The sequence below is a fragment of the Myotis myotis genome, unplaced genomic scaffold (assembly GCF_014108235.1).
Source record: "Myotis myotis isolate mMyoMyo1 unplaced genomic scaffold, mMyoMyo1.p scaffold_m19_p_15, whole genome shotgun sequence".
Taxonomy (NCBI): Eukaryota; Metazoa; Chordata; class Mammalia; order Chiroptera; family Vespertilionidae; genus Myotis; species Myotis myotis.
Genome location: NW_023416319.1, coordinates 7,399,948 through 7,425,647, shown reverse-complemented (window position 1 = coordinate 7,425,647; position 25,700 = coordinate 7,399,948). Strand labels below are relative to the sequence as shown.

Here is a 25,700-nt window from a genome sequence, read left to right as displayed (position 1 = left end):
AAACAACCAATGACATTTTACTACTAGAAATGCTAAAGTGCAATGTCCCTAACTAATGGAAAATAAATTATTCCTGCTATAGTTCAGTGTCTTCAATGAGCAGTAAGTGCTTCAGTTAAATTAAGGATTATTAAAGCTTAAATTAAGGGATTATCATATATCAGCTTTTTAATTAAAGAAAGAAAATACTGGAAAATATATTCCCAGTTGGCTTAGAAAGAGGGAATATTATTCGGAAATTTATTTAACAACTATGAAAGGTAGCTACAATGTTAATTCTTGTAATGTTTGTGGCTCTAAAAAAATAACAGATTTTTTCAAAATAAAACTTCCTAGTATGTGATTAACGGTAGAATTGATAAGATCTAAAAGAAGCTTTACCTGTTTAAAGCCATGAAGATTTGCATTAAACTATGACATGAGACAGTAGTGGTCGTTATTTCTTCAGCACATTCTAACCAATGAGGGAACAGTTCATGTGAAATTTAGGGAGGACTTGGCAGTGTTAGGGAGAACATGGCATCTCTGCTGTTAGAGAGGACTACATTTTCGAATACATGGACAGTGTGTCTTTAAATGAAATTTTAAAATAATATGTGTTAAAGGCCAAACACAAATTTATAACCAGAATACAATTATCATTTGTATTTAAACATTGACATGTGTAGTTGTGTAGTTGTCATTGGTTTTTTGTAGGTGAAGATAAATATTCCTTTAGTCTCAGACAAATGTGACTAGTCCATTTGTCATTCCTGTGTTTTCAGCACTTAAAGTATTTCAATTTTTGTTCAACAATGTAACCTTTGGAGTTTTGCCTAATAATGACTTCAGTTGTGCTGGCCTTCCAGCAGATAAATTAAAATGGAAATGCATATTTTCTAATTATGCATCCGGCCCCGGTTGCATATTGGCAAGGGTGGCCACACTGAGTGTTCAATTAAGTCAGCACAATAGACAGAGTCAGTGGAACATCAGAGTTTTCCAAAGTCACTTTCTTAATCCTGGGAAGGATCGCCGAGACTCTGACTGGTAGTATGTAGCGACATACAATCAGAGGGAAAACATTTAAACATCTCAGCATGGGATTTCCATTTAAATCTGATTACAGTGAAATAAAACTATAGCCATTAAAGGTTTAGAAGAACTACAAATACAAGCCGTAAAAGAAGACAGATAGTAAATGAGGTCGTAAAGCATTTCAGTGGGGGAAACAGTCTACAACACTCATTCAACTATTCCTGAAGCAGACTGTGCAATTCACCACACACCCCGCACCGTTCCCTGAGCTCCACTTAAACCTGCAATTAACCTTTCACGCCTAATGAAGCTGTTTTCCTGGAAAATTAAAATATATAGTGGTGCCTGCTCTTACACAGACGGGGGGAGGGAGGAGAGCATGCCAAAATGAATGACTTTTCAGAGGCTTCGTGCAAATGTAAAATGCAAGTGCTATGTTTGTATATAAAGTGATAGTGTTCTTTCAAGGCAGTTTCATTGGATGTGCAGTGTTTATTGCTGTACTTATTAATTGTTCTGCATAATTGTAAAAAACACACACATCGGTAATTTTATGATTAGATTGTTACTGCCAGAGTCTATTAAGATCATTCTACTTCCATTAGGAAAAAACTAGAGTTCTTTTAAATATAACTAAATTCCTCAATGCTTCTCCATGGTGGTTTTCATTGCAAATTTAGTGGTTTAAAAAGGTATATTTGCCATCCAAATATTTAGCTGTTAGACATTTTCATTGCATTTTCTTTTGGGCATGTCTATACGTGGTTATTGAGAAACAAAGTTCTGAAATTTTAGGAAAAAATATTGTGGGGTTTTTTTTCTAAGGTTCTGGGTAAAGATCTGATTTGGGTACAACTTCTACTATTTACAAAATTACCTATGGTAGCTCTTAGCATCCAAACCAGTGATGTCTAAATTATGCCCACGGTCCAAAGGAAATCCACATGTCCCCGGAGGAACCCTCCTTCTTCCCAGCGGCCCTGCCCTGGGCGACCCCGAGCAGCCACCGTGGGGTTCCACATGAGCAAGCGCCAGTTCCGATGGCCAAGGGGCCATGGGAGAAGGAACAGGACACAGGAGAGGGTACTTGCTTTCTTATGAGGTTTAGAATTCAGATTTCAATAACCTAAATGCCGTAGTGTCTGATATTCAAGAACTACAGCTGCAAAAAGGTAAAGCTTACAGTACATATGTAACCCCCCAACATTTTTATTGAGTCTTCGGGGATACTTTGATATAGATTTTGCTAGCCCGCAGCGTCTGTGCATCATCTTGACATGGTAAATGAAATTCCCGTAGCCCACCAATCTGAAATAATGAATTGTTCCCTCACTTAATTGTATTGCTTCGATAACAAGGAACTGTGCTAGGCCTAGAGAACACAGTAAGTGGATTTCACCAGATGATTTGTGTGACGTTTTGAAAAAACGGTCCTCTGGAGTAGCCTGGTTTTAATGGGACTCTAACGGCACCAGCATGAGCCACTAGGCATGCAGCATCCTACCAGGGGGGAGGAGGGACTTCCTCCTCTGGTGTGGGGACTGTGGGATCATCACCAGATAACCGCTCACCGGAAACAGTTCCCGGGGAAATGTAAACCAGGAGAAAGCTTTTGCCTCAGACCACAATACAGAGGACTTACTACTAAGTTGCTTTTATTTTATGGATGCATATTTCTTTAATCCAGGAAAGATCTCAAGCTACTAGTATATTTATCTCTTCATCATCAGTGTGAAAGCAAACCAAATAACAACAAAGGCCGGCTATTCCGAACTTGCTATATATAACAAGGGAGTCAACCATAGCTTGCTTGTGTTTTGGCAGAGGCTTAAAGAGAGGTGAATGTGTGGGAACTCTTTAGAAGGGGAAAAGTGGAAGGCCCAAGTGTGCCCAGGCTGCTGGCTTGGGGAAGCAGGAGGCAGGCTAATGAGAAGCAGGGCATCCTATGTGGTTGTTAGGGGAGCATATTTTCTCTTCTCTGATTGGTCCTAAGGTAGAAGCAGGGACAAAACTCACAGAAGCTGTCGGTTATTAATCAAGTCCTGGGTATTTGGGGCCCATGGCTACAGGGATAATCATTTGACTTCAAAATTATTAGCGATAGCGGACTGACTTGCTACAAGTCAGTCGTGGCAGGTCGATTTCCCGTGCTAGTTATGGTAGATGGGGGTTGGTTTCCAGGGCAGGTTGTGCAGCTGTGGACCAGGGTTCTGATTTTATACGTGGTCTGGCCATCGCCTATGTGTATATTCAGTCTCTCACCAGCATATAAATATTACATTGTGGGGAAGGGCAGGTATTATTATCGTTCTTGAAAGAGCCACTGACTTGGTTTTTCTTTTTAACAATTAAGAAACTCAGATTCCCTACAATAAAGTATGCTGAAGGGAATGGATAGAAGTTGCTTTAATTTTTCTTTTTTAATGAGTCTTCCACACACTAGGCCATTAGGAATCCCAGGGCCCTATCTCTCGTTTACTATTGCGTCTAGGGCTAGGCCCTCTTGTAGGCGAAGGAGGACCTAGCGATTTGTGGGTGGTGCTTGTTGTTTAAAGTTCCCCAAGTATTACAATATGAAGAAATGCAAGCATAATAATAAAAATCTTGCACCCAACAATTTGACACTTAAGTGTTGGGGTCCAACCCCAGCAGGTCCGGGGGTTCCCAAAGGTATGGACGGAGTCGGCGAAGAAGGAATGACACGGAGACAGTGTTCAGTTGATGAGCAGCCTAGCCAGGTTCTCTAGCCAGGTTCTAGCCAGGTACTCCAGCCAGGTTCTATCCAGGTTCTCCAGCCAGGTTCTATCTTTATTCTCCTGTTACATCTGTATTTATACTAGTTGATTTTAATCCTATCCATTCTATTCCAAAGGTTAGGGCGTTTGTTATCTCCATTCCAAGGTCACTACTCTATTGTTCTGTTAAGCTACAAGGAAGTAACTGAAGGAGATTATCCTAAGTAAAGATTATGTAGCTTAAGTGTGATTGTTCTTAGTTAAAGTGATTAATTACCCACCTGGCATTTAGTTAAGGGGTTTTATTCCCTTCCTTAGTTCTGTTAATCCCTAACTCCAGGGAAAAATCCCCACCTGGGGAAACAACCTTTCTTGGAGAGGTGACCTTGGTTAAAACACATAGCGCCAAGAAGGGGAGCAAACATATTAAGAACAGTATGCCATATACGTCAAGTCCCTTGAAACATATGCTGTGCAGATGTTTCTTCCCTGCAGCGACTGTGTCAAGCAGCAAGGGTGGACCAGCTTCCAGCAAATTATTAATAATCTTATGGGATTTATAAAGCAGAATAACTCATGGTGTGCCACAAGCTGTGTGGGGCAGTGACGGGCACAAGATTAAATCTTAATGAAAACCTCACTCGGCCCATCAAGAAGATTAGACCTGGGCAGGTGGCCCTCTGAGCATGCTCTGCGGGTCAGCTGTGGACACTCGGGTACCACTGGGGGAGAAACGCGAGGCTTCCTACATTCCTCCTGCCGTTTACATAGGGTCTGCAAATGCAGCTGATGTTTCATTTTCAGAGGAAAGGACAAACAGCTGTCAAATTAAAAGTAAGCATGATTTGCAATTTTATTTGTTAATTAAGAACTGAAATGATTTTGATTTATTATTTTCAACCGAATATGCTTCCAAGCTTACAGATCATTAGTAAACTCAGGATATGGTGTGAGAGACGCTACTTTAATTAGGCTTTGGACTTCATATACTCCAGAATACAAAGATACAGTGACAGTTTCGGAGTAGCATAAAATTTCCTGTTTTGGCAACTCCAGCTGTTTACTTCTCTGTTGGTACTTACCTCCCGTAAGGGGGACGGCCTTAGCAGCCACATGAAAATGGGCAAGTATTTGTTTTCAGAGTTCCTTCAGACTAGGTCATACGATAGTTTAATGAACAACATGATCTCATATTTGGATGCTGTGATCATTGAAATTAGTATAAGTGGTCTCTGTCCACATTAAAGGATATATATCCATATTATTTGTCATATTTGGCTGTCTCTGGATAAGATGGTGCCAGCAGTGGAATTACAGGAGGTTGTAAATTATGACAGAAGTATGATGGGAGATCTGAGGGAACTGGAGGTCTGCCTGAACTGAACTTTGGGTTAGCACAGCCATGGTCTGCGGCTTTCTCTTAAATAATGTGCTTCGGCTCAGCTCCCTCCCTAAAGAAATAACAAAATTATTTCCTGTAGCAGAATAAGGTTACAACATCTGTGGGGGACCTTCAAGAAGTTCATATGTGCTTTTCAAAGGTCAAACAAGAGAGTTTTATGTAAAATTTGACTCTTTGATCTTGTATTATCTCTAAATAATTTCTAAGAAATATTTACTATCCTGAAAGAGTACGATATTTAACAGCATCTCTTAAAGGTAAATATGTAAGATTATTACCTTAGCTGGGAGAGCTGTAACTTTTTAATCCCTTCCATTTAACACCATCAATTTCTCCTGCTCCATAAATACCTTCTCTTCTGTTTTCAAATGCCCTTGAGGCTCCTTTTTCCTTAAAAACAATCATATGCATCCACATATTCTTCACCTGGCCCTGCTGGTTCCCCTATAAACCCGCTTAGAATGCATTGCCCCAGAGGAATAAGATAGTTTAATGACAGTTACATAGGCTAAGATCCAAAAGCGAGGCCTTCTAATAGCAGCACATTGAGAAGATGTCTGTGAGGGCTCCAGGATTGGTTCAGCTCGATCCAGAATCAAGTCCCCAAGACCTTGCAGAAGGCAGTCTTGTCTCTTGGTTTAGTATGGTGACTGGGTACATTATGCTTTACTCAAGAATTATAGGGAGCTCTGTGTGTAGCTATGATAAACAAGGGTATCTGTTTGAGCCATTGCTATTACAAATTTAGGAAATTCTTTCCTGTCCCTGAACATCTTACCAAACATTCCTGTCAATCAAAGGACAACACTGTTTAACTCAGCATTATGTTTTTATTGCCCATGAGAGCTAGAGATCGCTTTGGGGCTGAAATTCTGCTCATAATACTCAAGGTCCTTTTCTTATATTTAAAATATTTATCAGCTAAATTTCTGTAGGTCATCTTTCTTCCGTATCCACCTGTGCTTATCACAGCTTTATCCCTGGGATGCTTGCTTTCTTCTTCTTAAAACCAGGTTAAAGTAATGAAAAAATAAGCCACAGGCTGGGAGAAAATACCTGCAAAACACATATCTGGTGAAGGACTGATATCCAAAATATAGAAGAAATCTCTTAAAACTATAATAAGAAAACAAACAGCCTCATTAAAAACGGGCAGGAAATCTGAGCAGATACCCCACCCAAGAAGAGATATATATTTATAACAAAGCAACATATGAAAAGATGTCCAACATAATGTTACTGGGGAATTACAGATTAAAACTACCATGAACTACAGTACATACCTGTTAGGATGGCTGAAGTCCAAACACTGACAACACCAAATGCTGACAGAGATGTGGAGCAACATTCATTGCTGGTGGGAATGCAAAATGGCACAGCCACTTTGGAAGACAGTTTGGCAGTTTCTCTTAAAACTGAAACATAGGCTGACCATGCGCCTAGGTATTTGTGAATTGAAAACTTCTGTTACACAAAAACTTGCATGTGGATGTTTATGGTAGCTTTATTCATAATTGCCCAAAATTGGAAGCAGTCATCATGTCCTTCAATGGATAAACAAACTGTGGTCCATCTATACAATGGAATGTTATTTGGTGATAAAAAGAAATGAGCCACTGAACCAAAAAAAGATATGATGGAACTTAAAGGCATATTTCTAAGTGAAATAAGGCAATCTGTAAAAGGCTTATATTTTACTGTTTCAATTATATGACATTCTGGAAAAGGCAAAACTGTAGACATTGAAAAAGAGTCAGTGATGACCAGAGGCACAGGAGAAGGGGAGGAATGTATTGGTAAAGTGTAGGGGTTGTCAGGGCAGGGAGACTACTCCATATGCTGCTACAGTGGTGAGAACATGATGTTATGCATTTGTCAAAACCCATAGAGCTGTTCAATGCAAAGCATGGACCCTAAAGTAAACAAACTATGGACTTTAGATAACAATCCTGTATCAATATTGGTTCAATTTCTTTGTAAACCTAAAACCGCCCTAAAATTTTAAAAAGAATTTGTAATGCAATGACCTTTGTTCCACACACAAAATAAACCCTAGTAACACTGAAAATCCCCTGTCCATCCAAAGCAAACCTGTGTCCAGGCGTAGAAACTAAGTTGTGGGTCACACCCACTATCACTCTGGTGTCGTGTCACGCACTGAACTTGATGGTCTGACGTCAGAGCCAGTTACCTTTGTTAATCCTTGTTCTTCTCCCTGTGTTTAAGTTCCTGTGACCCAGTGAAGAAACTTGGTAAATAAAGGGTAAACTACTTGATAACTTCCAATAAACAGCTCAGTGTTTGATGCCTGAATGTAAAAACAAAAAAAAATAACGTGCTACGCCACCACTGTCGCCTTTCTAGAAAGATCTAAGCAAACATTTAAAGGCCTTTTCCTTGTCTTCCAGGCCTTGCAATTGCCAGTGCTCTAGTAGATATTTCACAACAGAAGCCTTCGGACAGTAAAGACAAGACGTCGGGCGTACGGAATCGGAAACACCACCTCTCAACGCGCCAGGGAACTTGCGTCTGAGAAACAGGGAGTCCTCCCGGATCAGTTGTGCTGTTCCACCTTTTAAAAGGCTTCCCTATGGCCTCGAGTTGTCCGGAGACAAAACTCTTCGTGGTCCCAGGACCCAAGTGCAGTTCCCTCCAAGTGGGCAATGACCCAAGTGGCCAAAGAATCTTCACGAGTTTTCTAGAAGTAACAGTATTGAAGGTCATGGATGATAAAGTCAGTTTTTATGACTCTCTTAGGCTTATCCTAGATAACTTTAAATTTCCCTGGAAAAAAATATGTATATTGTTTCTTAATGCAGATGAAAAATATGTAATTCGTATAAACCAAACTGTTTATATCCCAAGACATTAAAGAAAGACATTTTATAATGCCTGAACGATGAGAATTGTACAGTTTTTGCCTCATAAGCAAACTTAAATAGCTTCTATATGAATGAGAAATGAACAAATTGCAACAGCTTTAAATGCTGTTTTTATCTCACTGTAAATGTAAATGCGAGACTGATTTAGTAGAATGTAGGCAATGCATTTAAATATTTCACACGACGGTTTCAGGCCCAAAGTCAGATTGAGAATGTGACTGTTTTCCACCTAACTGGAATGCAGACCCAAATGAGTCCATTTGGATGGATGGTGGGTGCAACTTCACAGGAGGTTTATTAGGATTCTGAGTGAAGAGGACCTTCCTGTGGTCCATGCCAACTGCCTAACTCATTATGAGAATCGATAGAGCATGGAAAAGCCTGGCCAGCAATCAATTTTCCCCCTCCCTCCCAACACAGCCTCCAACACCATGAACCCGAAGAGAGCTGAAATCGTGATTTTGCAGCGTGCCAGCTTCTGCCCTCACATGGTAACTTCTTAATTGCCCGGGCACCATGGGATCAAACCTACATGGTCCATCTGCATTTTTAAAAGAACAGATCATCTTCTTTTGACCTTCTGCTAGCTGCCAGCTTTTATCTACCCTTACAAAAGTATTTTAGAGTGACACCTCCCAGGTTATAATCTGACCCAGGTTAACTTCCTGCCAACCATCTCGCTGAGAACACAAGCCGAAAAGAGCATTTAGCTGGCACGCATCTACAGAATTCTTATTTCCAATGTGAACACATAGGTGTCATGAGCGAAAGTCTCCCGTGTGATAAATAAGTTCATTATTGCCCCCATTTAACCTATTCTTAGTGACTCAAACCCCTGAATTATGGCAGAAAGGGAAGATGATATAAAACAGCTTTCACATTGGGATGTGACCTAACCTTGTGTGACCTAACCTTGACCACAGTTCACAAGGGGTCAGTGGCATTACAGATCTTGTTGGGAGGTTCCTAACTGCAGGGTGACTACAAAGTATTCGTAGAGAACACTGAGAGATATCCAAAGCTGCTTTATATGCTATAGTTTTGTTCAATCTGAAAGTCATTTAAATATCACTGATGTTTAGAACTACATATGTACTTTTCATGTTCTTTGGATTTCTGGAAGGTAATGATACTTCACCGTTTACAGCTAATGCCTAGTTGCTTGCATGCTATGGTTGTGCAGTAGCGGAACAGGACACTAGCGTGATAGAAAATGTTGATTTTATAATGCCATTTATACATAGCTTAATTTGGCGAGGATCGAATGTAATATATATCAGGAATGATCATACACTATGTAGTTGCATCATATATAAGATTGCTAGGTTACATCTAACCGTGACTATGTCATTGTTTTAATGATTAGGCATTTATGAGTTATGGTGTATATTCCTTATGTTGGCATGATATTTTGCTATTTTCCATGCATTAAGAATAAGACTAATTCTTAGAGCAATTTTATCTATGCCCTGTGGGTTTTTTTTCTTTTGAGGGGAGGGAGTGGAGCTGGTTTTTATCTCCCTGTGGTATTTTATCTCTCAAAAAAGTGAGAAAAGTTTGTAAATGTCTCTTAAAAACAATCAAGCAATTTTATTAGCTTCTTTTTGGAACCTTTAAGTGTTCATTTTTTTCTCCTAGAAAAATAAATTGACAAAACTGCTGATTACAAAAATATAAATCATTTAGAAATAAAATGATTGCCCAATTTGTGTAATTTTCTAACAGTTGTCATGAGAAAGCTTATATAACAAAAACAGAGTTGTATGCAAAATCTCTATCAGCTATTATCTTTTGAGAATCTAAGCAAACAGTATTACTGTGAAAGAATTGTCAAGCTTCATCCATCTCGAATCCCAGCAGGTTCCTAAAATATGGAAATCTGAACTTGAGAGAATTATGGGACACAATGCAGTGTTAAAGTCATACTATACCTTCCTGGGCCAAATATTGCTAACTTCCTGACTAATTATGCAGTATCTTCTTAACTTAGCAAAACTTTTTACTGGCAATAAAATGCTTCACCCTCAGGTGCCGTGGATTGAAAACACCTTAGGGATAATCACTGTGAATGTGTTCTTTTATCCCACACCCCCCCCCCCCCCCGCCACACACACACACACACACACACACACACACACACTGCAACAATTTTACTTTTGTATGCTGCCTTTTTTATTTTTAACCAAACCACAAGTATGCAGAAACTCTTCAAGATGTTAGCAAGTAAATGGTTCCCTTGAAAATGTATTTTAATGGAATTCTGTATATATCCATTTAGAATGACTTTGAAAAAATTTTTTAGATTTTAGGATGTATTGCTCTTCCACAAATGAAAATTTTGGATTAAGTATAATGGAGTTTTAAAAATTAACCAGGGGACACTATTTGGACACAATAGAAAATTCTTGTTGAAAGATCACACATGCTTGCAGATTGATTGATTGCATATTAAGAGGATTGGGATTTTTGTAATTGCTTGTAAATGAAAACTTATTCTAGGGATACACAAAGAAGGAAAATGTATGCCACATACTATGTTCACGAAGAAAACTTGAAACAGGACGTATTTCGATGAGTAATCGATATTTACTGTACTTCCCAACGTCTCATTTTCTTTGGTTCCAGTAAGACTGTGACGATGGCTGTTGTCACTGCAGGCCACTTAGAGTGCAGGCTGGGGGTGGGCCTGGGAACGGTGTGGGACCCGCTTGGAGCTGTGAGGTGCTGGGCAAGTTTTACCCTTGGAAGCCTCAGACTCCACCTGTGAAGGGAGCGTGCAGTGCCCACTTGGCAGAACGGTGATGAGCCCAGGAGGACGTAGACATGAAGCCCCACAGCGCTGCAGGGCAGCTGCCCTTAACAACCTGGGGGCCGCCAGCCCACTCTTGTTCTACCCATTGTTTTTGAGTCCATCTCTTGATTTTTTTTAACTGACTTTTCTCCATAGAGAAAAGCCAGGTAGGTTTTTGCAAATGAAGATGTCATGAAAATCTTGAGTAAGTTCTTATAGCATTTCTAAGGTATAGAGATCTCTCGACAACGACTTTGATATTTGGGTCAATAGAGGATTTGACTCTTTCTAAATATATACTGTTTTAATAAAGTTTTTTTTAAATTATCCCTGATGACGGTTAGACAGGAACATCAATTGGCACTTTCACTTTCAAATTAGGCAAAACCAGATCAATGCTTACATTTGGTTGTCATACATGGCACATCTTTCTCTTTTTTTCCCATTGAATATAAAACTATGATTTGAGAAGTATGTTATATGAAATGTTTTAAAAATTAAAACTTGTCAAATGAACCAATTCTACCCAACTACACTTTTTTAAAAGATGAACTTCCATTGTACTAGGGTGGGTGTGGAATTTGATCCTTAGAACCGCCTGGGTGGGTGCAGGTGCTTACGTTTTCTCTAGAGACTAAGATCCCGGAGGACTGGCTTGGACCCTGGAGATTAATATGCTTAATAAGCACCTCGGTGATTCTGACGATTCGTCAAACTAGGGAAACGCTGCCCTGGGCCAAACGGCTGCTTTTCTCAACAGTTAGGAGAATTTCTTTGAGTCATGAAGTTACCACTCTCGTTCAAAAGGCTTTCAATGTTTTCCCAAGGAGTATAAGCCATCTGGTTGGTGTTACAGCAGTGTCTTCATTAGTGTGTACATTTAACATTTCAGTTTTCTCAACATTTTTTTTAAATTAAGAATTAGAACCCTATCAGTGTACATGTATACAGGAGTGCATGCCAGTGTTATAACAGACTGTGTAAAAGTTCAAACCTGCTTTAAAAAGCGAACATTTTATGATGCCGTGTGCTCTTGATCAGGAGTTTAATTACTGGAATAAAAACAGTGGATCTCCCAACCCGCTGCCAAATGCAGTTTTGTTATTTATTTATTTTTATTTTTTACCTTTCCCAGATCATACAGGAAAAAGCACTCAGCACCTGAGAAAGCCCTCCCTCCTCGCCCCCTTCTAACACTTGGTTGTACAATTTGTGTTGTTGAAAATACATTTTCTCTCTTTCCCTTCTCACCTGATTTCCGTTGGCTTTCTCTACATGACTCTTGGCACAGCGTGCCCAACACTCGGATGGTCCTGGGCTGGAAGAAATTCTCAAAGCCTGAGGGGCAGACACCAGCTACCACTGCAGGTCTCTGCTCCAACCCTGTTTTGTGTTTGCATAATGTGTTCTTACCATAAGAGTCCCCTTTCTGGGACTGGTGCAGCTGTGGCAGAGCTGAGGAATGTTCTAGAACAGTCTGCTTGTTCTCTGCATGTTTGGAGTGAGACCCAAATTGCCACCTGCACCCTGGCCTTCTGTCAGAGCCACTGCTCTGCCGGGTCTTGTCTGGAGTCACTGAGCAGGAGCGGCCCAGGGGAACCCAGCGCTTCTCTTCTTTCTGCCCCGAAGGCCCGAGTACAGGGACCCTGATTGGCCGCAGGGCCCCTGGTGGGCTCTCTGCCTCCTAACCCAAATCTGAGGCTGGCCCTGCCCGTGCTTAGACTAGAAGATGGAATGAGGACCTCCTCCCAGGCCGCCTCCATCTCACCTCCCAGAGGTCAGGCCGGGGAAGAAGCCGGGACCAAGAGGCTCACTCAGCCCCGAGAAATGCCCAACGTGGCTGGCATCTTCCAGAAACTTCAGGAAAGAAAAAAGCAGCTTTGGGAGGGTCCCAGGTGAGCATGTGCCTGAAGGAGAGAGAGCTTAGAGTTGAATCTCAGAGCCCCTTTGGCTTACAAGATATCTGTAAAACCATCAATAATAAAAGATATATTAAAAAATGAAAAACAAACAACAACAAAAATAGCAGTTTCTCTGACCACCTGAGCCATATACACATTCCTCTTCAGCTTTTTTAAATTGAACATATATTTTTACTTAAGAGAAAAGAAGGGAGAGGGAAAGAGAAATATCAATGATGAGAATCATTGATCGGCTGCCTCCTGCACGCCCCCTACTGGGGATCGAGTCCACAACCCAGGCATGTGCCCTGACTGGGAATTGAACGGCGACCTCCTGGTGCATGGGTCAATGCTCCACCACTGAGCCGTGCCGACTGGACCTCTTCAGCTTTTTGATGGTGGATCAGAGGCTAGTGGGAGATTTGTACTGATTTTTCTCTGCCCTGCAGAGGTTTTTTCATAGTAGCCACTTGGGAGTGGCCGAAGTGAGGGGCAGGCATGTTTTCAGCTCGGACCCACAGCTTTTTCTGATGAACATACAACTCCCTCTCCAAAGTCTCATGGGGTTTCCTACTTGGTACCTGACAGAGGCCAAAGCAGCCAAGGTTTGGTTGAGCTTTACCAGTGCTTTCTCCTGTCCTATTCATGAACACAGCAAGTATTATTATTTTGCATTCCAAATATGAGAGGGCTTTATCATTTTGGTTGAGCTTTGGTACATTGCACCCCACCCCCAATTCTGACCAAGTCTGCTACCAGGGGTCCCATCCTTTGTTGAAATAACCCTGCCCCGTGCAAGGACTGGTTGTGGAGCAGTCCAAATGGAACAAGAAATCAAGCCCTCAGACCACTGCAGAGACGCTGTATTCTACTCGCCATCCGAAGGTTTGACAAGGTTCATACTTGGCAGAAGTGAAATTTTCACACAGGCAAGATAGCTATTTAAGCATCAGCTTTGAACCAGCTGTGTTCATGGCCAGGTAAGAGCTACTGCGCCAGCAATCCACCTAGGACAGTGGTCGGCAAATGGCGGCTCTCGAGCCACATGCGGCTCTTTGGCCCCTTGAGTGTGACTCTTCCACAAAATACTGGCTCTTCCACAAAATACTGACTTCTGCGCATGGGCCACGAAGTTTCAATCGCACTGTATGTGCGCGCCCGTACGTGGTATTTTGTGGAAGAGCCACACTGAAGGGGCCAAAGAGCCGCATGTGGCTCGCGAGCCGCCGTTTGCCAACCACGGACCTAGGAAAACAGCATTAGTGAGCAAATTCTTGTAACAGTTCTTTGTGCTTCTATAGCCCCTTTACCAAAAGATAGCTTACATTTTGTGCTTTCAAGTGAAGTACAAGTTATCTTAAAATAAGTCCTATCTGGGGACACACTGGAGTTTCAATGCGAACTCAAATGCCAACGTTTTCTCATGTCTTGGGCCGTTTGTCTAAACATTGTTAAGTAACCGGGGGTGGAAACGATCACCTCTCTCACCGATGTGTTGTACGAGCTTCTCTTGTTGAAATGGAAAACATATCAGAGTTGAATGTTTTCTCCTTTTACTTTGAAAAGGTTCAAGGTTAAATTCAAGGAGGCACAAGCTCCGATTTCCCCTCAAAATGTGTTGGTAGCATTAATGTGCATACATGTGCCAAAGTTCCCAAAGAATTCAGTTGCAATAGACCCCGATGACATGTGCTACCTGAGATGTGCTTTTCGGGATTTCTACAATGTCTGTTACACATTTCAAATGTGATCTTCCTCAACTTCCAATGGTAATTTTGCAGCAAATACGAACAGACTGTGTTGGATGTCATCACGCAGCTCCCCTGGCCCTTCACAGACTGGTCAGCTCATTTCATCCTGCAGCGGGCCAGCACTCTCATCTCTGCTTCAGCGCTTTAAAAATAAATACATAACATAACACAGGTCTTGCGCATCCCCGTTCCCTGGTGACAACGCACGCTGGCAGCAGGGATCTTTTCCTTCAGGTCAGCGTGTCTGAAATACGATGGCACTTAAAAGGCAGGCTGGCTGGAAAGTCACCAATGAAAACACTAGCTCAGCTTAAAACAATTTGATTTCCACCCAAAATGAATCACCTTGCAGCACAAATAGATAATGGCAAACAGAACATGCTACTTACCAAGACGATTCCCTGCTGAGAGGCAGAACTCTGGGCTCATTCGAAGCTCGTTACCCTGTGAGGATAAAGGAATATGGTCTCGTGGACATTTATGTGGGATGAACTAGTTGGAAGAGGAAAAAGGCTGAGTACCCAACACCCACTCCTTGCTGATTTCTGAAGTGACGGCTCCCAGTGGACCTTCCAGTGCAAACACGCAATCGGTGTTGGCCAATAAAAGAGTCGGCCTCCTGGAAGGGAAACCACCACAGAGCAACCTTCTGCGTCTCAGGAGGCAGGGCCTGTGATGAGCTTCACAAACGAGAAGCTGTAAGGACGTGGAAGGGTGTCCTGTTTGTGTTGTTATACAAAACACAAGTGCTTTCGTGACATGACATTCCTTCTATGCAGTATCCAGAAGATGGGTATGTGGCAGACTTTTTCTCAGTAATTCTTCTTTTGATAGTATGTATGAACCACTTAGGTTCTGTGCATCCATGAATTGAGAATTATTTTGTCCTAAGGTGAAATAATTTCCAAAGAAAGCCCATGCCTCTGGAAAAAAAAAAATTATTGTGTTTCAAAATATTATAACCATGCTTCCATCCTTCCATACTGCATTAATGATAGCCTTTCTCCTTTCTTTGGTGCAGATTACTCTGTGTAGATATTCTTCATGTAGTCTTGATAATTGCCCCCACAATGTAGTCTGTAAGGGATTATTTACCATATTTGTAAAGATTATGGCAATGTCAGGTTTACTGTCATAGTGGAATATAAGATAATGATTAATAATGTCTACAAAGTTTGAAGTCTAGCCTGGCCAGGTGGTTCTGTTAGTTGGAGCATCATCTCATACACCAAAAAGGTTGCAGATTCAATTCCTGGTCAGGGCACACCTAGGTTGCAGGTTTGATCCCCAGTTGAGGCAACTGACCAATGTTTCTCTCTCTCGATCTCTCTTTTCCTTCCTTTCTCTCTAAAATCAATAAATATATCTTCAGGTGAGGATTTTTTCTTTAGTTTGAAGTCTACTAGGACTGTTGGTATAGAGTTTATTCTACTGTAAAACAAGTTACTCATGTCACTAAAAACTAAATACAATTTTCCAAAGTTAGGTCTCGGCCACATTAATATCAATCTGAAATGGTAGCATTTGGGCTGTTTGGGGCTTTATGTTATATGAACCAGTCTGTAAACTAGACAGTGAACCAAAACTATGCAAGGACAGAGAGGTAGTTGAATCAATCCTGAAATTTTTTTAAAAGACTGTTAAGAACACACGACCTAGCCCTGGCCAGGTAGCTCAGGTGATACACCAGTCAGGGCACAGGCAAGAATAAACCAACAAATGCATAAGTAAGTGGAACAACAAATCAATGTTTCTCTCCTTACTCTCTCTTTCTCCCTCATCTCTCTAAAATCAATTTTTAAAGAAAAGAACACATGGTCTAGTGGTTAAAGTGGAGACCTGGGAAAACTAGAATAAACTCAGATTCTATCCTCCAATGAGAGACTGGTCCTCACCATGTTTTATTTACCTTGTGTAGAAAACAATGAGAACGCTGCTTCTTTCCTTTCAGGATGCTTGTCAGAAGTACCAGCTCCTACCACTGATGCTGTCAGAAGGCTGTCTGTGTAGCGCTGTGTATCTGCCCTTGGTAATATGCTTTGGATTGTCATGACACCTCTCACAATTTGATTTCCTAAAGATATTCCCGTATTCGGTGTTTTCTAGATTTCACAGGCAGAGGGAGGCATCATATCTCACTGACCTGCAGAAGCTCTCGTAACTATTGTCTCGGTATATAAATGAATGACGAAGGTGCCGTATCATGATTTGAATTTCCATTTGTGGCTGGATTTGTGAAGTGTAACACTTTGGTGGTTTCTGTCCTGCTGGTAAATGATAAAGTTACTCATCTGTACCTAGGCATCTGAAATTTTATCAGGCTATTACCTAAGTGAAGTATTTTACACAAAACACTAAAATTGGCGTTAGAAAGAACAGTTTGATCAATATTGGCATAGGTAAGACATTTCTGAAGCTCTCAACAAAATCATAAACTAAAACCTTTCTCTCTCTCCGCGTTAAACATCATGGAGCGCTTTTTCTTTTCGATAAGCCATCTACGGTGTGTTTACTGAAGCTTGCCTTGATGGTCCCGCATAGTGTTTGCAGCTCGAGTTCTGTTCCAGCAGCTACACGCAATGAGTCCACAGTGCAGAGCAGGCGGCCCCTCTGGAACCTCAGCTTGTTTGTTCTCTCGCTGTTCGAAAGGTAATTAAGGAGCATTGCATGTTTCTCAATTAATGATTTCTCATTCAACAGGGGATCTTTGATGCTAATTTGTTTTAATCAGGGCAGAGGCTGCTCAAAAACTCCAAACAATTCAGTGAAGAGGAACTAGGAATTTTTAATCAAGTGGAAGAGATTTAAATGCTCTGAGGGGCACATCCGTCATGCACTTCCAATTCCTGCTCATTTAAGAATGTTCTATGGGGTTTTATAAACCAATGTGAGAATTATTAGAGTGCATTGTATCCTACAATATGATTTTCCTTTCTATATTTGTTAGACTATATAATGAACTCCACTGAAAGCCTACTTAGCTACAACCTCCATTTTTCTCTCTCTCTCGAGAATGTATTTATGTGGACATCTAATACCCTTATTTACATAGACACTTGTAAAGGTAGAACATGATGTGTAAGAGTATATTTACATCTATGTAGCAAATGAAGAATGGAGGGTTCGTTATAAAGGAGCGTAAGGTGTAAAACCTTCTGTTCACCCCTTGGGCGACTGTCCTGAGGGGCTGGCTGTTCCTAATTTGAGCTGCTAAGTCCAAGTTGCATTATGTACATGGAAACACGGGCTATATGGCAGTGGTACCTTGAAGAGCCGTTACAGTGTGATTAGGCCCTAATTTGTGTTAAAAAAAAAAAAATGACTTAACCAGGTTGACGACGCCTGATGGAGATTAATACACCAAGTAGTTAAATTACAATGCTCCTTTCTTTTCCCCATGACCAGGTTCCGATCCGTCAAGACTATTTTGCAGGAGTGTCCATCGTGTGACAATGAGGTGGGTTGGGTTTTTTTTCCTCCCTCTCACTGCTACAGAAACATCGCAACGTATGGGCTCACTGAAAGTGGGAAAACAAGCTTTGTTTTTCATCCAGTGGCTCTGGAGCTTGAGGGCAGATCACAGCCACCTGGGGAGCTTGTTAAACCAACTCCTGGGCCCCTCCTGGGGCTCCTGATTGGGCGAATCCGGAATGGGGCGTGAGGCTTTCATTCCCAACACGTGCTCAGAGGATGCTGGGCTGGGCTGGGCTGGCGACCCGGCTTCCAGAACTCCTGTTAGGAATAAATCGATCAGAACGAGGCGGGCCACGGCTCGAACGCAGCACTGGGCAATGGCTCTGCGTCCTGCGTGTGTTCCAGTGTATTTATTGGTCACAGGTTCACTCGGCCGGACGGTAGGCGAGCCTGTGTGTCTCCGCAGTGGCCTTTGGGTGAGTCGATGGCCCAGTTGGGCGGAGACTGAGTGGTGGACTTGGGCAGGGGGCTGACAGATGTGCCTATATTTTTATTCATTGAGATCCCCTAGAGCAGTGGTTCTCAACCTTCCTAATGCCGCGACCCTTTAATACAGTTCCTCATGTGGTGGTGACCCCAACCATAAAATTATTTTCGTTGCTACTTCATAACTGTAATTTTGCTACTGTTACGCATCGTAATGTAAATATCTGATATGCAGGATGTATTTTGTTACAAATTGAACATAATTAAAGCATAGTGATTCATCACAAAAACAATATGTAATTATATATGTGTTTTCCGATGGTCTTAGGCGACCCCCAAAGGGGTCGCGACCCACAGGTTGAGAACCGCTGCAGGGGGCTTTGCAGGAATGAGGTCCATTTGAAAACAAATGTTTGAATGGAAATGACGATGTGGCATACCTGTGCTAATGGGCAATGGCCAAGCCAAACTGGCGTGTGAAAAACTGGAACATGACCTGGCCATTTGCTCAGTAGTTAAAGCGTTGGTCCAGGGATAGAAGGGTTGTGGATTCGATTCCGGGTCAAGGGCACCTACCTTAGTTGCAGGATCCATCCCCAGCCCCAGAAGGGTTCGTGTGGGAGGCAACCAGTCAATGTGTCTCTCTCACATATCTCTCTCTCTCTCTTTCTCTCTCTTTCTCTTTCTCTTTCTCTTTCTCCTTCCCTCTCCCTCCCTCTCCCTCTCCTCCTTCTCCTCCCCCTCCTCCTCCTCCTCTCTCCCTCCCTCTCCCCCTCCTCCTTCCCTCTCATTCTCTTTCTAAAGATCAATGGGAAAAATATCCTTGGGTAAGGATTTAAAAAAAAAAAACTAGGCCAGGATGACGTTTCCTAGCCCTGCTCAGAATCAGCGTGATCTGGGTGCTCTGTCTGACATCTGTGTTTTCAGTAAGACTCCAGTTAATTCAACAGACAAGCGTGGGGAACTCTACTCCAGAACCCAGTTCTTTTTCCTTAGAACTATTCTTCATAGTGGTGCCAAAACTGCCTAAACAGAACCTCAGAGGGGAGCCCTCTCCACTAGCCTCTGTCTGGGGCAAGTGCCCACACACTGCACAGGCTGACCTTGGCCCCCAGCTTCCCCTGACGGGTGGCATAACTGCCTTAGTGGGCCATGAATTGGCCAGGGTGCCTCTCATCTGCGTAATTATTGCGCGTAGTGTGATGAGTTCAAGTATTACTGCCTTGATTCTGTCAACTGGGAGTTTTTTCTGACTCCAATATCATAAGGCAGTTTAGGGATGGGGGAGGGGATTCGGTTCTCCTGCATAGGAATGAATGGTTATTCAGTTGCATTTACATTTGTCCTTAAAATTAATTGGTAGCCAAGGAATCAAGTGCTTAAAGATGATCCTGTTTTGAAATCTGTCTTCTGAAAGTCCGGATAGTTAATGGCACCTGTGCTCTAGGCAGTAGGCATGTGATTTAATCCCCCTACAACCAGTAGGAGGGGAATATTGGAAGCCCTAGTTTACAGATAAGAAAAGTAGGGCTTCGAGCATTCACCCACCTAAGCCCATGAGGCAGTTATGGGAAAGAGTCAGCCACAGTATGAAACCCCTCTCCTTCCCACCCCCACAACCTGCCAGAGATTAACACACAACCTTCAGAACGGCAGGAAAAAATGATGTCAGAAACTCCACCATCATTCCCTTACCGTACTTCCTAATGCCAGAAATATTTGTAATAGAAGGAACATGTTAACTTTTCTAATGAGCAGTTTAATCTTTTGGGAGGATCATGGTTCTCCCACGTAAAGAAATGGAGCTCCACCGCTGCCCAGCTCCGGACAATCTCAGACCTTCAGATGCCCTTGACCCCCGGTGCCCAGGAGTCGGCCTCATTAATCACGCAATCATTGTGGGAGTCCAGGGGCTGGCTTCCGACCTAATCATGTCATATGGCTGGGTCATAAAAGTGCTGGTGATCTAATCAAAAGTGACTTTGCAATTACGCGTCACATCTTGATGTGGTCATCTTGTCGGTACCTCACTCTGCTGGGATTTACAAATCCTGAGGCTGGAGTTGGGATGATGGTGAAAGCTCCGGGCAGAAGTCATCAGCGGCCAGGGCCCTTGCGGTGACTCGCTGTTCCATGTCACTACTTCATTTGGATCAAGTCCAGCACACCACCCTCCCCTGCTCTCCCTGCACCCTGACCGAGCAGTCCCCTCTCTGCTGGGTTCCGTCTTGCACCATTGCTTACTGGATTCTGAACTCACAGAGAAGAAAGCACAGGTTGTCGTGGGTGCTGTAGGTTTGCATCGGGTCAAATCACATTACAAGTGGCTGGGAGAGGCATTCCGCTTATTTCAGAGAACTCTGATGCGGCTGTCAAACATGCTGTCTGCGCTTGGCGTCTTCTCTTCACACAGATCCTACAGCAACAGGAATGGAGACACAGCCCTTTTGAATTAAAGTGTGTTCACAGGTCTAGTTAGGGGACTTGGTTTTCTCCGTTTCCTCATCTGTCTTGTGAAGGACCATTTCAGGAAAGACCGGCCCTGAACTCTCACTGGCTGGCAGTGCGGTTGTGTGTCCCTGGGTTGCGGTGCCGTAGAATTTTATGAAATCGGCTCTGAGAAGGCCGTTGTAGAGCCCATCGGGTTAGTCCAGCTTTACAAGAAATACGTGCTCTTATACCGGCGCACAAATCTTCATTGACAAGGTGGCACTGACAAGGTGAAAGTTTTCCTTCTGTGATTTTGGACTCTCTGCTTTCGACTGGCATGATAGAGTACTGACAGAAACGGGGTTTGCAGCCTCTGCACGCATCTTCTTTATCTTTTCTAACAGGGATCCTTTAAATCGTACATCAAATAGTCTTCCTTCACCCTCACCAAAATACTAAATGCTTATTTTATGTTTTCAGTGAAGCTTAATTTCTACCCACAGGAGAGTGTACTGTGACTTCACCATTTCAGCTGTGTGTCCAACAACCTTCTTGCCTGGAAAGGGAATTTAGGAAATACATTCTTTTGACTCAGAAGATATAATGGGATGTAGATAATTCATAAATTTGGGGGCATCAAAAGACTCTATGTACAGAGCTGCTAGTTAACAGACAGGAATGTTAATGTCCCTTAGTCTCCTAAAAAAGATTACTGGATATATGTTTGAGATAGCCGACTTTCAGAAGAAACTGCACAATAATTTCATGATTATGTTCAAGACAAGTCATTGTTCGCCATCTGGGGCCAAAATAAATGGTAACTCTCCATCTCCTAACCAGTTAGAGCAGTGGTTCTCAACCTTGGCTGCACATTAGAATCACCTGGGAATCTTTTTTAAATCCTCATTTCCCAGTGTTGGGTGGGGCCACAACATTAGTAACAAAGAAACAGAATTTCCGGAGGATGAGGCCCAGAAATCAGGATTTAAAAAAGATTCCCAAGTGATTCTAATGTGCCGCCAAGGTTGAGAACCACTGAGTTAGAGGCATGCGAACACTAGGTAACCAGCTAGTGTGTTTATATGCAACATGCAGATGTATGACCTAGATACATCTCTAACATTAACTTAACGGTGCAGCCCTGGGCCTGGCTAATGCTCTAGCAAGTTTTTTTTCCCCTTTAATAATGAGCATGAACCCTGAGGGCATTGTGTTTGATAAGAGTGACAGCTCTGAGATGCAAGCCCCTCTCGGGGTGAGTGTGCTGACTCAGAAACAGGAGGGGAGTTGTCAGACAAATGAGAAACCTTCTAGATTGAATGGGATGTAGCTAACCAGTGCTGCGGGCACACTTTCATCACATCCCCGAGAAGGTGGTGCCTTCCTAAAGATTTAGTTCTTGTCTGGCTGGTGTGGCTCAATCAGTTGAGCGTTGACCTATGAACCGGGAGGTCATCGTTAGATTCCCAGTCAGGGCTCGATCCCCAGTAGGGGGCGTGCAGGAGGCAGCTGATCAATGATTCTCTCTCATTAATGCTTCTATCTTGCTCTCCCTCTCCCTTCCTCTCTGAAATCAATAAAAAAATATTTTTAAAAAAAGATTTAGTTCTTAAAAGGATAGTCAGTATAGCATCTAGAATCCGCATGACAAACTATGCCAAGGTTGTCTCTTTCAGTGGTCTGATGTATTTTGAATTCTATAGCAACTGACTAAAGGAGTTTATTTTTTCTTTCTCTCTTTCTTTCTTTCTTTCTTTCTTTCTTTCTTTCTTTCTTTCTTTCTTTCTTTCTTCCTTCCTTCCTTCCTTCCTTCCTTCCTTCCTTCCTTCCTTCCTTCCTCCCTCCCTCCCTCCCTCCCTCCCTCCCTTCCCTCCCTTCCCTCCCTCCCTCCCTCCTGCTTTGCCTCCAGAAGATTCATCATGTCCCTGAAGCCACTGGGACTTTGAAATCTCGGTCTTTCGGATATGCTTTGAAATAAAATCGCAGCTGCTTGTGTACTTCTAAGATATTGCCTAATTAAGTCTGAGATCAATGAAGGAATTCAAACAAACAATTCAGCAAGAAAAATAGGTATTTGTGTCTATTTGCCTGGGATTTTCTTTCAAGTAGCTTAAGTTCCAGTCAGGATTAATTAATCCTGTGGCTGACTGAGGTGATTCGGGGAGCAGAGGGAGCATCCGTGTGATCTGGACTGTGGGCAGGCGGTGTGTGTGCCCAGACTGAAATAAGCGTGCCGGAAAGGACATGTGCAAAATGTCTACTAGGAGGGCTTTCCGATCTGTTAGATAAGAGAGGAAATGAGACTTAAATGGTTTAGCGGTTCAATGCCAGTATCAGAATCCTAATGATTTCAGGTAGGATTTCACCAATTCAGGTGTCATTATACTGGAAGGGATTCTGAGTTTGTGACTTAATGAAGATGATTAAGGGATTCTTGAGGCTCTCTTACCATATAGTAACTCAACAATAAGGTGCCATGAGTGGGGTTCAGATAGTTATTTAAAGGTGCCCCTCGCTATGGAGAACTGGTGGGTCCTTAGTTGCCTTCTGAAGGGTGTGTCTGGACTCCCATTCTCTGTGCCTTGTTCCTATTTTGTTGGGTCTTCTGGAGGATCCTGTCTGTTTTCTGCCAGACAAACAGATCTCTGTTGGATTCTGTCTTGCTCCGTTGCTTCCCCAGCTCTTCCCCGGATTCTAAGCTCTGGAAGAACAAAGCATGGCATTAGCCCGGGTGCTCTAGGTTTGCATCAAGTCAAATCACATTGCAAATTGTTATGAGAAGCATTAAAATTCTCTCCTAGAACCCCAGGGTATTGAGCTATAAATAATAGACAGCCTCACGGTGGATTAAACCACACGGAATTTATATTTCACTTAACAAGAAAACCTGGCGGTGAGAGTCCTGGGTTTTGAGGCACAAGGTGTTTCCCTCCTCCCCATCCTCAGTGGGTGGGCTTTATCCTCACTGTGTCCATCTTGGTCACAAGATGCTGCCCCAGCGCAGGGCCTCACCTCCTCCCACAGCATGGTACAAAGCAGGAAGGGAGAGAAGGCGGCCACGTTGCTCTCTCGCTTAGAATTATCTTGTCTTTCATCAGGAAGGAAAATCTTCAGAAGCCAACCCCGCTTTTCGTCACTTGTTCTCTTAGCTTTCATTGGCTAGGACTGAGCCACAGGCTTACCCTGGACCAAGCGCTGGTATAGGGCAAGTGATTACCATGATTGGCTTAGGTGTGAACCAAGGAAGAGAGCATCTGCACCACCTGGGACTTTGTTAGAATTGCAGCCCAGACCTACTGAACCTGAGCTTGCATTTAGCAAGGGCTCCCTGATGTTCAGGTGGACATGAAGTTGTGAGACACTCCAGCTTTAAGGATTCTTCCCCCAGGGCAGGGACGTGTTGCATTTTGGGAAAAATCAGGATTATGCCAGCAAGAAAGTAGGGCATGGCTTTGGGGTAGGCAACCATCAGTGTCTACCAAGATCTTCCAGCTCTTCTGTACCTCTATTGGGATCATCACTTGTTTTGGTAACTATTACTTTTCCTTCAAAATGCTCTGCAAAAAAAAGAAGAAGAAATGCTGACTGATCCTGTTGTATGCTTCCCCCAGGGAATAGTTCAGGCTCACTGAATGGCCCTGAGGCTCTCTCCCTCGCCTGCTGGCCCTCGGATCATGTCCAGATTCCCCGAGTGCTGAGGCAAAGGCACGTGTGCTACCCACTCCCTGTGGCCGGAAAGAGCACTTCCTGAGCAGATCTAGGCTGAAAAGTTCCCCACTGTGGCAGGCTGCATAATGACCCCCCCGCCCCCAAGAAACCCACGTCCTGATCCCCGACACCTGGACATAGGTAGCAAAGGGACTTTGCAGATATGGGGCCTAAAAGTAATCACAGATGCCCTTACGGGAATAAAGCAGAGGGAGGTTTGACTTCAGAACAAGGTGACAACAGAAGCAAAGATTGAGGGGTGGGGCTACAAGCTAAGCGATGCCATTTGCCACCAGAAACCGGAAGAAGGAACCAGCCCTGCCAAAGACTTGATTTCACCCTGTAAGACTTATTTTGAATGGTTAGCCTCCCAAGCTATAAAAACAAAAAAAAAGTTCTGTTCTTTTAGGCTACTCGTTTCAGGGTAATTTCTTACAGCAGCCACAGGAAGCTAATCCATCTTACTATCCCTGTCATTGTTGGTTTAAATTCAACAATGTTACCTTTTCATTATTTTAATTTAGTTGACAGATGCAATTTTAGATTAAGTTTTTACAAGATATTCAAATATCAAAATAAGATCCCGTGTGGGTTATGATAATACATTGGATCCTAGGAAGCCTAGAGATACAAATACCTGCCCATCATAGTTGCAGGTTTCCCTCTGTCACCATCATCCTCTTGCCCCCAGCAGCAGAAAGAGCATGAAGGGAGGGAGGAAGGGAAGGGGAGTCTGAGATATCACACACACACACACACACACACACACACACACACACACACGTGCTTGACTTGAATTCAGCAGCTCATAGGGTACAGGGAAAAAGAAACACAATTACAACCAACTTCACACATGCTTCCCAGAATTCATCTTAGAGCGAGCCCGGTAAATTGCACATTTCTCCACCAAAACCATTTGATAAGACGCTAAAGACCCAGAAAGGTCAAAAGCAGAAGCTCTGAGGAGACCAAACATGCCACCGAAATGAATAAAGGGTGGTCATTAGCAGCCGTGAAGGGATATGAATTGGATCTGGAAAAGGCTGAGAGGGGACAGGAAGGTCTCATGCAAAGCAGGGCCAGCAGACGAGTGGGCAGAGGCCACAGCTCAGGCCTGGGGGTGGGGGCGCCTGTAATTCTGCAGACACAGGCCTTGACCTCCAGCAGGAAGAAGGAGCCGCTC

General features: G+C 42.9%; 1 protein-coding gene across 4 annotated transcripts in view; it reads left to right on the top strand.

Moving 5' to 3' along the window:
• The window catches only part of ATRNL1 (attractin like 1), a 453,022-nt gene extending 441,116 nt beyond the window's left edge, over window positions 1-11,906 (top strand). For 3 of the 4 annotated variants that reach the window (XM_036335871.1, XM_036335869.1, XM_036335870.1), the window contains one exon: window positions 7,563-11,906. In XM_036335871.1, the coding sequence (XP_036191764.1) occupies window positions 7,563-7,687 (125 nt within the window). In that variant the 3' untranslated portion in view covers window positions 7,688-11,906. The remainder of the gene's footprint in view (window positions 1-7,562) is intronic. The other variant, XR_004972105.1, reaches the window with a different exon arrangement.
• The last annotated feature ends 13,794 nt before the right edge of the window (window positions 11,907-25,700 follow it).